Source organism: Larimichthys crocea, chromosome VII (assembly GCF_000972845.2).
Source record: "Larimichthys crocea isolate SSNF chromosome VII, L_crocea_2.0, whole genome shotgun sequence".
NCBI lineage: Eukaryota > Metazoa > Chordata > Actinopteri > Sciaenidae > Larimichthys > Larimichthys crocea.
This window is the reverse complement of record NC_040017.1, coordinates 5,331,466-5,347,013: the sequence shown is the minus strand read 5'-3', so window position 1 is coordinate 5,347,013 and position 15,548 is coordinate 5,331,466. Positions and strand designations below refer to the sequence as shown.

Below are 15,548 nucleotides of genomic sequence, written 5' to 3'. Positions count from 1 at the left end.
TTATTCAATCGGCAACCACTCACGCAATACTGCTTTCAGTTATCTAAGGCATCGACTCCGCTCCAAGCATTGTTATTTTGCTGAAATCCGACTGGAATAGCGGGAGAAACAATGTTCATATGTATTTGTTGAAAGTGTAGAACCATGCCGAATTTAAGAGTATTCCTCACGGATTTGAGGACAATGTTTTAATCAGTGGAGTCATGGTAATTTAACACTGCCAGATTTGCTTATGAAGTTCGGACTTCTCTGGCGCAAAAACGCAAACCCCAACATTCACATGATTATTGCACATGACACATTGATATATAGGTCCTGTTTGAGGTTGTCAGGTTGATTCAATGTTTGCTACCAGTCCATAATTCAGCTTGGAGAAAAAAAAAAAGAAGTATCTCTGAAGTCATCTGAATGTGCCAAATAAAAAATCGATTAACCGTGGTCGTCTCTTTAGGGATCTGAACAAAAGTACAAGTAGAAACAAACAATGTTCTTTTTTAAAAATATATATATAATTATATCGCTCCAGAGCCCAGAAACCTCTCTGAGGAGGACGCAATAAGCTGATATGAAACACTGCTGGCATGCACGGAAGAACCATTCAACGAGTGTGACTTCATTAAAATGACAATATCGACGTGAGAGTGGGGTATCGGCTATTAATCATCCATAATGGTGCAGTTGGATGGATACACACATGGATACTTCGCCCTCCATCATGGCTCTGTGTATTTGCTCTTGTTTGTCAGACGCCCCGGTTTGCAGGTCATAAACGCGGGTTGTTGCACCCTCCTCCCCCCTACCCTCCTCCTTAATCTGTCTGTCTGACTCCACAGCACACACTCACAGGGGACCGCATCCTGTTTGCTGGTCGGAGACTGGGAGGTGTGAATATTCAGCCAGTGAGCTATGGTAGCCTGGCAGATGTGCTGTCTCCTGCTCTCTCTCTCTCTCTCTCTCACACACACACACACACACACACACACACACACACACACACACACACACACACACACACACACACACACACCACCTGTTCCTCATCACATGGAAGCTTGCTGCACTAACAAGCATGACAACGACACTTAAAAAGCCGTGCCATAATTAAAAAAAGAATTAAAAAACACACTAAATCACATTTTTAAGGGAGTCTTCTGAATTTATGGCACTAAAAAGGCTCCCATGTGGCTCATAGAACAAACTCTGTTTAGAGTGAACACGACCCTCCTGTTCTCTCGTACTCATTTGCTGGAAATGCATCTTAAGACCCAATTATTTCTGACTAATGTTTAGACAGGCCATGATACACTCCGCTTGTAATTGCGCATGTCCAGTTGCATTCCTAACTCATGTGCGCATTTCAGGTTATTCTATCATAGGCAGACATCTGAAGGAGGTAACCCATTTAGACATGTTGGAAAAGTATCTTTGACGCCAAAAATAATCAGATCCAGAGAACTCAAACTACATCCCCATTTTTTTTTCTCCCACCACAGGAGCCCTAATGTTCATCAAACAGTACTATCATTGCGTATAAGCGCAGGATGTACCTCGGAGCGAGCCGTAAAAGCCTGACAAAGCAACAAAACAAGAGGTGCATGATGCTTTTACAGCCACTGTTATGCTGATGTTGATAATGATGGTAATAAGAGGAGGCCCGCTCAGTTGTAAAGCTAATTCTGTGCTGCTGCCGGCAACGGAAAAGAGCGAATGGGCCTTTCCTCACTCAATATGCAAATGGGAGAAGTCTTGCAGAGTTGATGTTTATTCATACAAACGGAGTCAATTTGCAGACGCAGTCGAAACTTCAGAGAGGAAAGCGGACCTGCTTCTCTTCTCACCGTCACTATTTCCGAATTTGGGAATCCATGATGGAGAGTGTGTGACAATAATTACTGGAGGCAATTAGCGGGCAGAAGCCACCTCCAAATGTACTGGCTATGGTTGGTGTGTGTTTGGAGGGGGGGGGCACTTGGTTTGTTTTGACACCTTGGAGAGAGGACCTATGTGTTTATGGGGTGAAGTCTCCATCATTTGGCAACAATAAAGAGAAAAGAGATGGAGCATTATGTGACAGAGTGACAAAATATTCTATAGCATATTCAGCTTTTAGTAAAAGGAAATTAGAACTTTGGAAAGTACCTTTATTCACAACAAACTGGCCCTATATAAGTGTTACAATAATATCATAAGTCATTTATCATATATATTTATTGCTCTATGGTTGCATTGTGGAGATGAAGCTAATTTGAGATAGTTGTATACTTCAATCTGTAATGCATCATACTTTAAAAAAGTATCCAGAGCCTCAATTTAAGTAAAAGTAACAATATCCCATTACAAAGAAAAACAAGTCCTTTACTCAAAACTTAAATAAAAGTACAGAAGTATTATCAGCCAAATGTATTAAAAATATGAAAACGTTTGAAAAAGAACAAATACTATAAGCACATGCTGTGGATTAAAATGTAAGCAGCATTTACTGTAGTAGTAGTAGTTGTTGTTGTTGGCCATGTTGTTGGGGCTAATTCTAATTACCTTACTGTTGTGTAGTTTAAGTTTTCTTTCTAGTTTTGTGATTAATCTGTAGTTAGAAAATAAATAAAGTTGAGTAAAAAGAACAGTTTCCCTCTGAAATGCAGGGGGAAGAAGTACTAAATAGCACAAAATGCAAATACTCAAGTAAAGTGCCTGAAAATTCTACATCAAGTACAAAGTAACTAGTTACCACAGCTGTGAAGTACACATAGAGCACTAAAAATACTTCTACTCCACTGCACTTTTGAAGTGCAGTGGAGTAGAAGTCATGGCAAGACTATTTGCAGGACCATTCAACAACAAGGCAATTCAAAGTTCTTTACATAAGATAAAAAACATCATCAAGAGACAGCATAAAAGTAACAAATAACAGTACAGAGGCATAGAAGAGGGAAATAGCTAAAGCTAAAAATAATCAAATATAATAAAACAGATCAAACATGACAATAGTGCAGTGCAAGATCTGTATAAATATGTTGAAGAAGCATAAAATGGAAATATTATATAATATATATATATATATATATATATATATTATATATATATATATATATATATATATACTTGAGAAAATGCACTTAGTTACATTCCACCACATCACCTTTGCATAGAGTTCATGTACAGAAAGCCAGACTGCATACAGCAGATGCAGCCAAATACATACACACATGGCACAGAACACGTTTCAAGTCTTATCCATCCTTCCTGGCAAACTCCCCCACTCTCTCCTCCTGGCCCTTTGAAATCTGCATCACGCCTCTCTCATTTCTGTTTACAAGAGTCAAATTGCTTCCACACACTTTATTGGTAATAGATCTACAGAGAGAGCTGTGCCAAAAGCAGTCACGGCACACGCATTTTTTACTCGCGTGGTAAATGCCTCGACCGTTAAACATCAACACAGAGTCATCCTGATGAGTGGTCTGAGAGGCGACAGTCTAACAAGACTCTATTTGACTCATCGGTTATTACTGAGTCTGACCCGCTGCTTAACTGATTTCGTGCATGCATGAAATGAATGATGCTGAATGGAAAGTTGGCCCAACTCCACTGCTACTTGTCTTCAAAAGTGGCCCTGCAGTGTTACTACTGATTGATGCTTGTTTTTAATTGCAAGGGTTTTCTCTTTCCTACAATGAGATTTACAGTTTGGGTGGTCTGACTGAATACTTGGAGATTACACCTTCCAAAAAGGCAAAGACAGTCATTGGAAAACAGACAGGAAATAAGAAGGTGGGGAAAGAAGGAATTCTTCAATAGAGCCTGCATTACTTAATCATAAGTCAAGTGGTCATAGGGGGAGAATATGAAGATCAGCCATGCCAAGTATAAATAGTACTCGGCACCAGTGGTTCTTCAAATGGGGCTTGGAGCCGTAGGGATCGAGGAGAAAATTAGGAAAAGTTTATACTTTCACTATTTCCTTTGCCACAGTCACTCAAGTTGAATCTGTGCCTAACATGCAAAACCAGGGGTGTGGAGCTTAAAGGCCAATGAAGAAGAGACACAAGAAGGTTGGAGTTGCAAGAAAACTCTCAGCAAACAGAGGTATTAAAACATATATTCAACTTCAGACCAATAAAATGACACATGCTTAACTGTGAAACTTGCCAAGACAACTAAAGTGTCCCTATCAATACACTATAATCTCAGCACTTCTAATGTAAAGTAGTGGCTTCTGCAGCTTAATTTCACCATAAAAACAAGTTCTCAGATGGTGTGGCCTGAGCCTGTTGATCTATTCAGGGCTTCTTGGCATGAAAGCTGTTGGGAATCCCTCTGTCTCAGCTCATTTCTTTTTTTACTTTCTTTTATCACCTGCTGTCTTTAATTCATGCATGCTGTTTTCTCTTTCTCCCTCTCTGTTCTGCCATTCTCTGTCACCCCTTTTGAAGTCTTTGGGAGTCCTGTGGTTTTCAAAGGGTCAGAAAAGGGCAGCTCTACTGTCCTATCGGAGGCAGGCCGCGGGATAAACAGTATGTTACCACCTGTCCTTGCTTCTCTGTCAACACTGTTGGTGTGACTGCACTCACACCTCATCAACTCACCCCCTGTCACTTGTACATTGTTCCCTCTTGCTCACACACACACTGAAATTCGACTGAGCAAACGCACATCCTCAGGGTAGTGCTTGTGCCCACATACACACATACAGGAACATGCGCACTACTACTGTAGGACCCCTACTGTCTGACAACTGTCACACATAGACAAATCAAGGAGTCCCGCTGCTAAAATCCCACCCTTTCCTCACACTTCATATTACAGGGACTCTTTCTGGCCTGATCCCAAACCAGTGGGGGTTGTTTGGTTGAGAGAAAGGGTTATGTCCTGGGGAGAGAGTCAATTGCAGGTCCGGGGTCACGCAGAGAGTGGAAAGAGGGAGCCAAAAGTCCTTCAAGATGAAAAATTAGCTTTTCAAATGCCAGCCAAAGATCAAACCACTCAGAGGAGCAGTGGGTGTGTTTCAGAGGCTCTTCTTATTCAACTCCACTGTCCTGTCCTACTTGCCCAGAGGGAAACATCCCAGGGATCCTCAGATCTGGAAGGGAAGCCAAAGTGGAGCAGGACGATCCAAAACTGGACACCAGGCCTGAGTCTGAGTCTGACACAGCCAACTCCTCAAACTTCTGTATAACTTTCCTCACTGACTGGAAGGGAATCTCCCTGCGCCACTGGCCTCCACCAGTCCCACAACGTCCCCTGTAGGCTGAGTCCTTACTGAGGAACACATGTGAAGGAGGGGGAAGGCCACAGCGCAGTTTCAGTCTGCCCTGACCCAGGCACAGAGCTGGGAGTACTCCAGCAGGGTCAAAGCGGGTAGGCAGTGTGGCAAGGTGCTCCTGGGTCAGAGGGTTGTGAAAGCACAGGGTGCCACCACCAATGTTAAGGAAGACCCCAAGGGTTTTGATCTGAGGCGGGACAGTGCAGAGAGGCTCCTGGCTCCCGTCATATATTACACAAAAAGACAAACCTTGCCTTTCGAACCACCAACCGCTAGAACCATCCAAAGAGCTCACACCTGAGAGAGACAGAAAAGGGACGTTCATATTCAGTGTACACATTTATGGAGTGAAAGTCTTTACAGAAGAAGATTCTAACATTTTTGACCATTAAACTATTTCATTTTTAGATCAACAAGTTGATCAGATTTAGAAGCTGGTATCTGAGTGTCTGATTGGCTTGCGGAGTGCAACGTGGGGCTCCATTTTCCCAAAAGTTGAATCTGGCTCAACTTCTCTCCCGCACGCTGGTGCGTTTTTTTGTAGTAACCCCTGCGTTGTTGACTGCCGGTGCGGAAACACACGACCTCCACTGAAATGAATTGAAAGACCCCCATTTTTTCCATGGCCCCTGATCCTATCTGAACTACCGCTTACTTGGTTGTCCACCATTTTTTGGTTCAGATGAAGTATCTCCTAACTATTGGATGAAGTGCCCTTTTGTACAAACATTCACAGTCCTCGAAGGACAAATCCTACTAGTGGACTGACTTGGGTGCAATTTGTCTGGTTATCGGAGGGTTTGATTTTGGGCTCCAGCCAAGCTCAAGAGTCCTTGAGCAAAATACCTCAAAATTATTTATAACGGCTGTGAAGTCAGTTTGAATGTGTAAGCTAGTATTGTTGCGCTTCGGATAAGAAGCGCTCCTATACTCCTGATGAGCAGTTGGCACCTTGCATGGCAGCCATCGACATCAGTATGTGAATGGGTGTGTGATGTGATAGGGGTTGTAAAAGCACTTTGAGGGTCAGTAGAAGAACAAAGGTACTATATAAATACAAGTCCATTTACCATTTAGGTGATAGAGTTTGCTTCTAGCGCCACCACAAGGTTGAGATTTGTGTGAAATGTTTTGAGAACTGTTCTGTGATAGTATGCACAACAGGATGAACTGTAATAACATCAATGCTCTCTTTTCTTCATTTAGTGCCAATTTGTCCAATATTGCACAAAAGTAATGACATCCCTGTAGCTGTACTTTGTGGTCTAATTAGCAAAATTAGCAGGGTTAGGGTTAACACCCTAAACTAAGATAGTAAACAAAATACCTGCTCATCATTAGCACTTAGCTCAAAACATAGCTTCACAGAGCCACCAGCATGTCTGTAGACTTTTAGTCTTGTTCTATTTTTCTCCAGAAGGTTTATATAGAGTAATTAGAGAAACTGAGGTAAGTAAGGGTGTCTCATTTGCCTGTTAGTGGAACTGTGCTGTCACTGATTATAGGAATTACAGTAACATGGTGTTGCAGCACCGGGGTTTCATGTCCATTTCAGTTTTCCTTGATGCTGGAATGTTTTGATGAAAGTAATTCAGACAATAGAGATGTGTGTTGAAGCAGCCGATGACATGGATTACAAGTTTGTGCAACATGATAATTCAGAAGGCGAATTACAGCATGAATATGACGATACTAATGTGGCAGAATATCAATACTTCATTCCAGCAGTGAGAATGGAAATTGCTTCTTTGATCTTCAATGATCTGTCAGTGTGGTATAACCACTTGGTGGTACTATGAACCCTGGGTCTGGTGACGTGTGCATGTGTGTTTATATGTGAGTGTGGGATTAAACAAGCACAGTCTTGCTGACTAACAGTAAGGGTTTCTGGAAGCAATAAACGCATTGGCATTGAACCAATCAAAACAAACTCAAGAGAGTCCTCACCGATCCTGTAGACAGAGCTGTTACAAACATCCACTTCCCAGTAATACTGTCCTTGTGCAATGACAACATTAGCACAGACCTGGGGTAGGGCAGGCGTATCCTCTGGGTTAGAGGTCACTGATCTGTTGTCAGAAGTTGGGTCAGAAGAGTTCTCTCCTTGGTGGGTGATAGTGAGCAAGGAGTTGGAAAGATGGAGGGTAGGAGGTACAGATGAAGGGTCCAGAGCAAAACTTAGTCCTAAAATAGATGAGAAGTGAACAGAAAGGTAAGGACAGAACATTCTGGGCTTTTTATTATACTATTCCACTCCAATCTTTTTTTGCACATAAACCTATATTAAATTAAAATTAAAATATGATTCCTGACCAAAGACAGACTGTTCCATCTCCTCCTCTCGCAGGTCTATGATGCCATCCACTGGAGCTACTGAGGAACTGGCACTATGGGAGCCTAAGTCAAATGGATAGAGTGTACACAGTTGTGTAGGTTCCTGTGTTTACAGTGAGGATCATATAGATAAAAGTGTATTCCCAGAAATTGGCTGGACCAATGAGTAGATCACCATACTCACCATGTAAACAGTTCTGTGCTGTTATGTCTCTTGCTTCCCAGCAGTAAGTGCCCCCCTAAATATAGTGACAGTAGTTGGAAAAATAGAAGAAAAATGATCCAGACCAGGGGTATAGAATTAAACTAATTTCATAAAATAAAAGTAAATGTACCTGCATTTTTATTTTCACAATATTTAAATTATACATATACTGTATATAAGATAAATACATTTTTTACTAAACATTTCCAGTGTTTTTAGACATGGTATGTCTTAAATTGGATTGGTTTTAAAGGTCAGTGTTCAGGATTTAGTGCCATCTAGTGGTGACCAACTGAATACCTGTCGCCTTACTGCCCACTTCCTTCCGTTACGCTAGTTACGAAACTCTGAACCAGAATTGGTCAGTAGATATGTAAACAAAAACATAATGATTATTATTTTATGAAGTTATTATACATTATACATTACATAGTTATTATATTTCATTTCTGCCATATTCTGTAAGTAGAACACCCTAAAGCTTAAACACTGGCCTTTAAGTCAACAAAAGCAAACAAGAAAAGAAAAAAATTAATAAAAGGTTTAGTATTTATTGTAATCAAAATCTGAAAAAAGACAAATGATCAAATAAAAACATTTAGAGACCTTCTGCTTGAAGTTGGGTTTGTCATGGTGACTTCAGCATTTCTAAAACCAGACTACAGTCCTGCTTAGATGCATATTACAAATGTGTAACATATATACTAATTTCCACACATACAACACAACAAGTTAGTAACACAAATCAGTCACAAATCAGTTATCATATGTTTCATTTTATAACATTTTACTTTAACCCCACTATTAGTAGTTGTAAGCATTATATAAACATGTAATATATGGTTTGTAGCACATAATAATGTAGTTGTAAGCAGATATAAGTACATTTTCAAATAACAAAATTTGTCAAAACAGATTTAGCTTATAAAGACCAAAAGTGCAGGGACAGTTTCCTCTGTGTAACTTTAATAATCAACAATGTGATACAATATTAAAAATCACTTACATTACAGGTGAGGTGTACAATGACATATAGTTTCTGTTTTAAATTAAGGAATAGAATGAAAAGTTATTATTAAAAATATATTATTATTATTATTATTATTATTATTATTATTATTATTATTATTATTGTTGTTGTTGTTGTTGTTGTTGTTGTTGTTGTTGGTAAGGTGATTTATAAATCTATAACATATATTTACAACTAATTTTATATGTACAACTAATTTTATACTTCATATTTCAGAGTAGAGATTAGATTAGATTACACTTTATTCATCCCACAGTGGGGTAATTTACTTATCACAGCAGCAAAAAGAAAAGTGTAGCACACACTACAGAAATTAAATTAGAGAAAAAATGGCAACAACACCACGAACAGAAGTGTCTTATAACCTACACAACAACAACAAACAAACAACTGGCAAACAACAGACAATGTGCAAAACAAGTACTTGAGGTAAAGTGGCATGATATAAAAAGAAGTGTAAGGTAAAGTGGCCATGGTATGAAAATATTACAATGGTAGTGACCATGTAATAAATAATATTGTAAGAGTAACCATGATATAATTAATACTGTAAAAGTAGTAACCACGATATAAATAATATTTCAAAAGTAGTAATCATGATGTAAATAATATTGGAAAAGTAGTAACCATAATATAAAACTTCTAATTCAGGTTCTAATTCTTATATTTCTATACAGTATTTGTTATACTTATTCCAATTTTTACAGTTTATTGCCTTTTTTCCATGGCTTCATTAGTATGTATCTAAAAATTTTAAATTCTAATTTATACTTCTCTCCTCACTTTGGATCTCTTACCTCCACACACCGAAGTTGATCTTCAGATGTTCCCTCTGTGCTTCTCTTCCCGCTGACACTTGCAGGAGTCAGGGTGGGATGTTTTGGGAGACAGGAAGTGGCAGACGACCAGGTCCAGCATGGCAGCTCCACGGTATGTCGACAGCCTGGGCACAGCACAGAGCAGACAGGTACGCCAACACTACGGTGAGGAGGCCCAGCTGAACGTCTTCCCTCTCCAGCTGCTATACACTCACCACACAGGGTGTGAGAGCATGGCAGGATCAGGACAATGTCATACTCCTGGGTACAGGCTAGACAGCAGGAGAACTGCTGCAAACAATCTTTCTCTTCTTTTTCTTCCCTGTTAGACTTTCTTGTTTCCATATCTAGAAGGTTCTCCTCCCCGTGTCTTCTCAGTGGGTAAATAGGCCTCAGTGACATTTCAGACAATTAAATAAATTCTCTAAATGCCATTACTTTTCTGATTCATTTCCTGTCTTGTAAAAGAAAAAAAAATCTCTTTGTCCACATGTTTCCTTAAAAATCCAGTTTGCTTCACATTTAAAGGCTTCAAAACATGAAAAACAATCCACATTTCCATTTATTTCCAATAGATAACACCTGACCTGTGCATATCCAGCTGTCATCTTCAGTCAGCACAGAAGCAGCACCAACAATCCATTGTCCCAGAAAAGAAACACAGATGGCATCTTCTTTTTTGTCCAGATATCCTGTGCTTGAAAATCAGGGTAGAGAATTACAACATTCACTCTCCTCTAACAGACCAAAAGCACACCCTCAGACTGCAGGATATAAAGGAAGCAGTTGAACAGATAGAGAAATCCTCCTGTTGTGCTCTTCTCTGTCACCCAGCAGACTAATATGGTTGAATTAGGTAGAATGGTCTGAGAGCAGATAAAAGAGAGAGGGGGAGAGACAGTGGTAGCCCAGCCTTTTAAAACCTGCTCTTTGCTTGGTGTTGCCATGGTAATTGCCCTTCACCAAGAGACGCACAACGGTAAGATAATGTGCTGCATAGAACCCTTGTGCATGCCCGCATAGACGGCTAAACGATAAAAAAGAGCTCATTAATGCCATGCACACTCAGACCAAACCCATTTGGCAGCGGCAGAGACAAAATAACACCCTTAAACACACATTTTCTCATCCGGGTGTGGAGGCTCTGCTTTCGTGTTCAGCCGTGCCTATACTTTGGAATAAACGACATGCATAAACAAATTTCTGCAGACGGCAGTCTGGCATGACTCTCTTTGATCTACGTCATGGTAATTCCTAGGAGCAACAATTAGGATTTCGCAACAGAATACCAAGGAAGTTCCTTGGGTTGAAAAAAAAAAAGTAGTAGTAGTTGTGCTCCGAAGAAGCAAATCAAACAAAATGGATTATAAATCTTTGCACCACCATGGTGGTTTAATAATGACCTATGACACATTTTATGATGATGATGAAGATATAGATTCTATTAATAGTAATAAAAATAATAATAACTTTATTTATTTAGCAGCTTTAAAAAAATAAAATGAGCATGGTTATGACTGATGCTGTTTAAAAAATAAAATAAAATAAAATAAATAATAATAATAATTGGAGTCATCACAGACTGGGGAAACTTAACACTGGACTTTATGCATCTTTCATTTTGCGCCTCTTCGGTCTTCCTCCAGACTCTGGGATCTTTGTTGCCAAATGCAAAACTTGCTCTCATCAGAAAAGAGGACTTTGGACCACTGGGCAACAGTTCAGTCTTTCTTTTCTCTAGCCCAGCTAAGGCGCCTCTGGCGTTGCCACAGCTGAACAGGCTTTCCAACATTTCTTAGAAATTGATACGTCAATTGTTTACAAGTTCTGTTTTACATGTAAAGCTTGTGAATGTGCAGTGTTTGTTTTTGTATAAGAATGCCGCATTTTTGTTTATATTGGCATTAAATAATTACTTATTATTTCACAGAGCACTGGTATCCTGCAGTTTGTGTTAAATTGTATCGGGATGGGATGGTTTCTGAAACTGACTGAATATGGCACAGCCCCACCTAGAATATTTTTCACTAGCCGCCACTGGTCTTGATACAGTGCAATAAAGAAGTGAGCTACGGATCATCTGTCTGTAAATCTGTGTTGAGGGAACCCACGGTGGCAGCAGACTTGCCACAATCGCTTTGTGGCATGGTGTGGGAGCAACCACCCTGTCCTGAATGTGGGCAGAACGAAAGAGAGGGTTGTGGACTTCAGGAGGAGTAGGTCTGACCTGACCACAGTTTCTATCCAGTGTGTAGATGTGGAGGTCATGGAGGACTACACAGTAAAATCATCATACCCAAATTAACACTGCCAGAGTTGATTTCAACACCAGTGTCTGTATGGGTAACACTTATGTAACTGATAGTGAAACACAAAAATTTTCCTATAGAGAGATCAATGAAATACCTTATCTGTGTCAGGGACCAGACTAGGATACAGGACTCAGGCGCAGAGATGGTGTGAAAACAGCAGGCTTTATTAAGTGGCAGCAAGGTTCACCTCTTACAAACTGATTAAACAAAAAGGGCTATGAAACCTCCTAATGCTATGACAAAAGCTATGAAGACTCTAAGGAGAGCAAATAAACCAGCTTTGAAAGGTATCAAAATAATAATGATATGATAAAATAATGATCACTCCAGTCGGAGGAAGTACAATTCAAACTATCTATGACTAAGAAAACTCTGACTCAAAACAAAACACGCTCCAGCTGGAGGATAACCTAATCTAATAAAGAAAAATGCTAAACTAAAAATCACTCCTGAAACTGGACGCACACTAATCTAAAGACGAGAAACAAAAATCACTCCTGAGGAGAAATCACTGCGGTGTGACAATCTGTCATGATTCTCTGATGTGCCAAATATTTGTAGTAACAAGTTTGGACTGCCGTTGATGTTGATTTTAGGAAATAGGCGTTGTCTACTTGGCAGTGCAGTGCATTTACCCATCATGCCTGATTCTGATTTTCTGAATCTTTTAACGATGTTGACGATGAAATCCATAGACAATGAGAAACATTGCTCTTCAATTGTTGCTCTATTTTGAAACATGATACTGGCAATAGATTGAAACTGGTCATTTATTAAAACCTGTCAGCTAACATTTCGCACAGAGTGCAAACGGATATAATAATAATAAAAGTGATGTAAAAAAATTACATATAATCTAATGAATTGTAGACATGTAGAATGGGCTTAAATTTCTTTGTTGACTTTTGTGTGACTTTCTGTGCATGCATGTGTTTCCAAATCTAGTCAGGCAGGCTACATGGGTTCAAGCATGTTGTAGCTGGCTGATGTTTTCAGGTGTTTGGCATCGTCCATAAATTAAGCAACAATCAATTTTTTAAAATTGACAAGTGACTTTTCTTTTTCATCTTTAGCAATGGGGCAAGTGCTGGATTATAGAATAATACCTTTTCTTTATGTACACTGATTATTTTGTATTATTATTCATGATAGTAGTAGTAGTATTGGTGTTATTGTCATTACACAGCCTTTCTTTAAGGCAGTATGATCATGACCAATAGAAAGAGATTTGTGACATATAAACTCAGATATTAATTACTAACTTATCAAAAGCATTACGACAGTGAGTCCTGCATGTCTGCATCATCATGTTATACCTGGGTTAGGACTGTCTGGGTCTACATGGTGGCTCTCTTGTTTTGTTTGCGTTGAGGATCCAGAGTCAAACATTAACTCTGGGCTAAATCAAATATGAAGCCTACTTGCTCTAAAAGTCATGGTTAGGACATGGTTTAAAGAGAGCACACGTCACTCTTGCCACACTAGTTTATTGAACCATTGTCAAACGTTCAAAGAGAAAGTAGCTGAAAGGCGTTCTCACCAGACCTGGGACCTGTGCTTCAGGGCTTTGCCTAAGCTTTACACACTGAAAAATGGCATTTCTTCGGGATATCAAATGATTTTTGGAGTATCTGTGCTCTGTGCTCTGAGCTCTGAGCTTGTTTTTATGAAGTTGAACGGAAGAAGGATGCATGTAGACAAACCACAGCTGAGAGACACCATGCACCTTGGAACAACTTATGGCGTATAGCAGTAAGTTATCTATTATTTCCATATAAATATGTCTTTCATCACTGTAGTTCACCCCTACTTGAAGTGGTGTAACTTGTTAAACAAGCACTTCATTCATTCAAACTGAATAAGTGAGTGGTACTTGTCTGGACAAAACTGGGTGGGAGGAATTTTAGCAAGATAAGGGGATGGTATTTAAATATTTTGCAGGTGAGATACAGTGCACTTTCTTTCACCCAGCGCATCTGGATCTAAGAAAAGAAACGTGGAGGAGTATATAAAGTTGCTGCAGCAGCACAAGGGAGCTACAGTAGATGGCAGCTCGTCAGTCTTCTCCGCTGTGTGCTTCTCTAGGGTTCCTGCTGCTGCTGATAGGAGTGATTTCCTACCATCTACCTGAGGTCCAGGCAGAGTACAATCACTTTTGGTGCATACCAAAATTCAGGATAAATAATGAAAACAAAATTGAGGACCTGCAGAAAACAATGGTGAGAAATTATACATGAAGATTCTATGCAAGAACTTTCCTAATGATTTTTTGCTTCATAAATAAAAAAAAAATAAAAATAAAATGTACTTCAGTTTCTTTGTTGATATTTGTGCATGTGTGTAACAAAACTTTGTGAATCTACGCAGGTGGGCTGTGTGGGTTCAGACACTCTCCCCTCTCCCTCTTTTGTACAGCTCTGTGTTGAGATAAACATAACAGAATGGAATCGTAAAACTGTGAGTAATAAATGACTGACTTCCCTGATCCTGTCTGCATGTGCGCTTAGCTTGGCTGGCTTCATAGCTTCATTTGCAAGTACCTGTTTGAAATATACAGCTATCAGATGGATTGCTATGAAATTTTGTACAGACATTTATAGTATCCAGAAGAAGACTCCTGGTAACTATGGAGATCCCCCTATATTACCTCTATTGCCACTGTAAGGTTTATATTTGTGCTTCAGAAAGCAATACCACAACTATTTCTATGAAATTTACAACAGATATTCATTATCCCTGGAGGATATTAGATATATATATAGATTCTAACAAACTTGGAGGTCCTATGACTTTTTCTGTATTGCATCCAGTTAAGGTTTTCACTTATTCTATGAAATATCTCAACATCTATGGCACAAACATTGGTACAGGCATTCATGGTTTCCAGATGTACCCCCTGATTTTTTTTCCCCCAGCATGAAGTTGACTTTTTAGTTCGTTATTGAAATATTGTTGGGTGGATTTATTTTGAAAGTCCTCCGGATTCTCTTTGTTTTTTTCTGTGTCTGGCTTCCACCCGCTAATTAATTGTATGACACATGATACATACCTTATACATACATATACATAATACATAATCAGTCATCGTACATAATTTTGTGTGTAGTTTTGTGCATTATCTGCACTAAAACATCTTTAGAAAGTTGTAAAATATTTCATTTTTTGTACATTCAGGGTCACATTAAGATCAATTGTCAAATTTCTATCTAAAAAAAAGTTTTCATGTTTTTATTTTATTTTTATGTACAAAAAATGGGTCAAATAAGACCCTGAATAGTATGTAAGTGTTAATGAGTAATGAAATGTTAGGATAATTTTTTTATGTACTCAAGTTTCATTTTATTGTAATTATTTTAATTGGATATACATTCCCAACTTTGTTGTAAGATTAATTTAAAGCTTTAGTTAATAAAATGAAACCAAAATACTTTTTTGTACACATTAAACCAGTCAAATTTCACAGCAATGTTGTAACTGTTTGTGTGTTTGTTCAGCTCAAGCAGAAACATGCAGAGGTGGCTGGTGACATACAGCAGGTTCAAGATGGAGTGCAGTGGGCATGGAATCAGTCCACGTTGCAGTGTCAAAA

General features: G+C 39.1%; 1 protein-coding gene and 1 long non-coding RNA gene across 2 annotated transcripts; one reads left to right on the top strand and one right to left on the bottom strand.

Annotated features, from left to right (window-relative positions):
* Nucleotides 1-3,137: 3,137 nt before the first annotated feature.
* On the bottom strand, nt 3,138-10,651 carry LOC109141062 (uncharacterized). The gene is made up of 5 exons (XM_027280108.1): nt 9,627-10,651; nt 7,779-7,833; nt 7,574-7,657; nt 7,208-7,444; nt 3,138-5,557 (listed from the first exon to the last, which is right to left on the bottom strand). The coding sequence occupies exons 1-5, from the start codon at nt 10,047-10,049 to the stop codon at nt 5,016-5,018; spliced, it is 1,341 nt and encodes a 446-aa protein (XP_027135909.1). The 5' UTR covers nt 10,050-10,651; the 3' UTR covers nt 3,138-5,015.
* Nucleotides 10,652-13,470: 2,819 nt separating this feature from the next.
* LOC109141064 (uncharacterized) lies at nt 13,471-14,504 on the top strand. Its single transcript, XR_002042650.2, has 3 exons — nt 13,471-13,711; nt 14,045-14,178; nt 14,327-14,504. It is a non-coding gene; the product is annotated as an uncharacterized LOC109141064 (long non-coding RNA).
* The last annotated feature ends 1,044 nt before the right edge of the window (nt 14,505-15,548 follow it).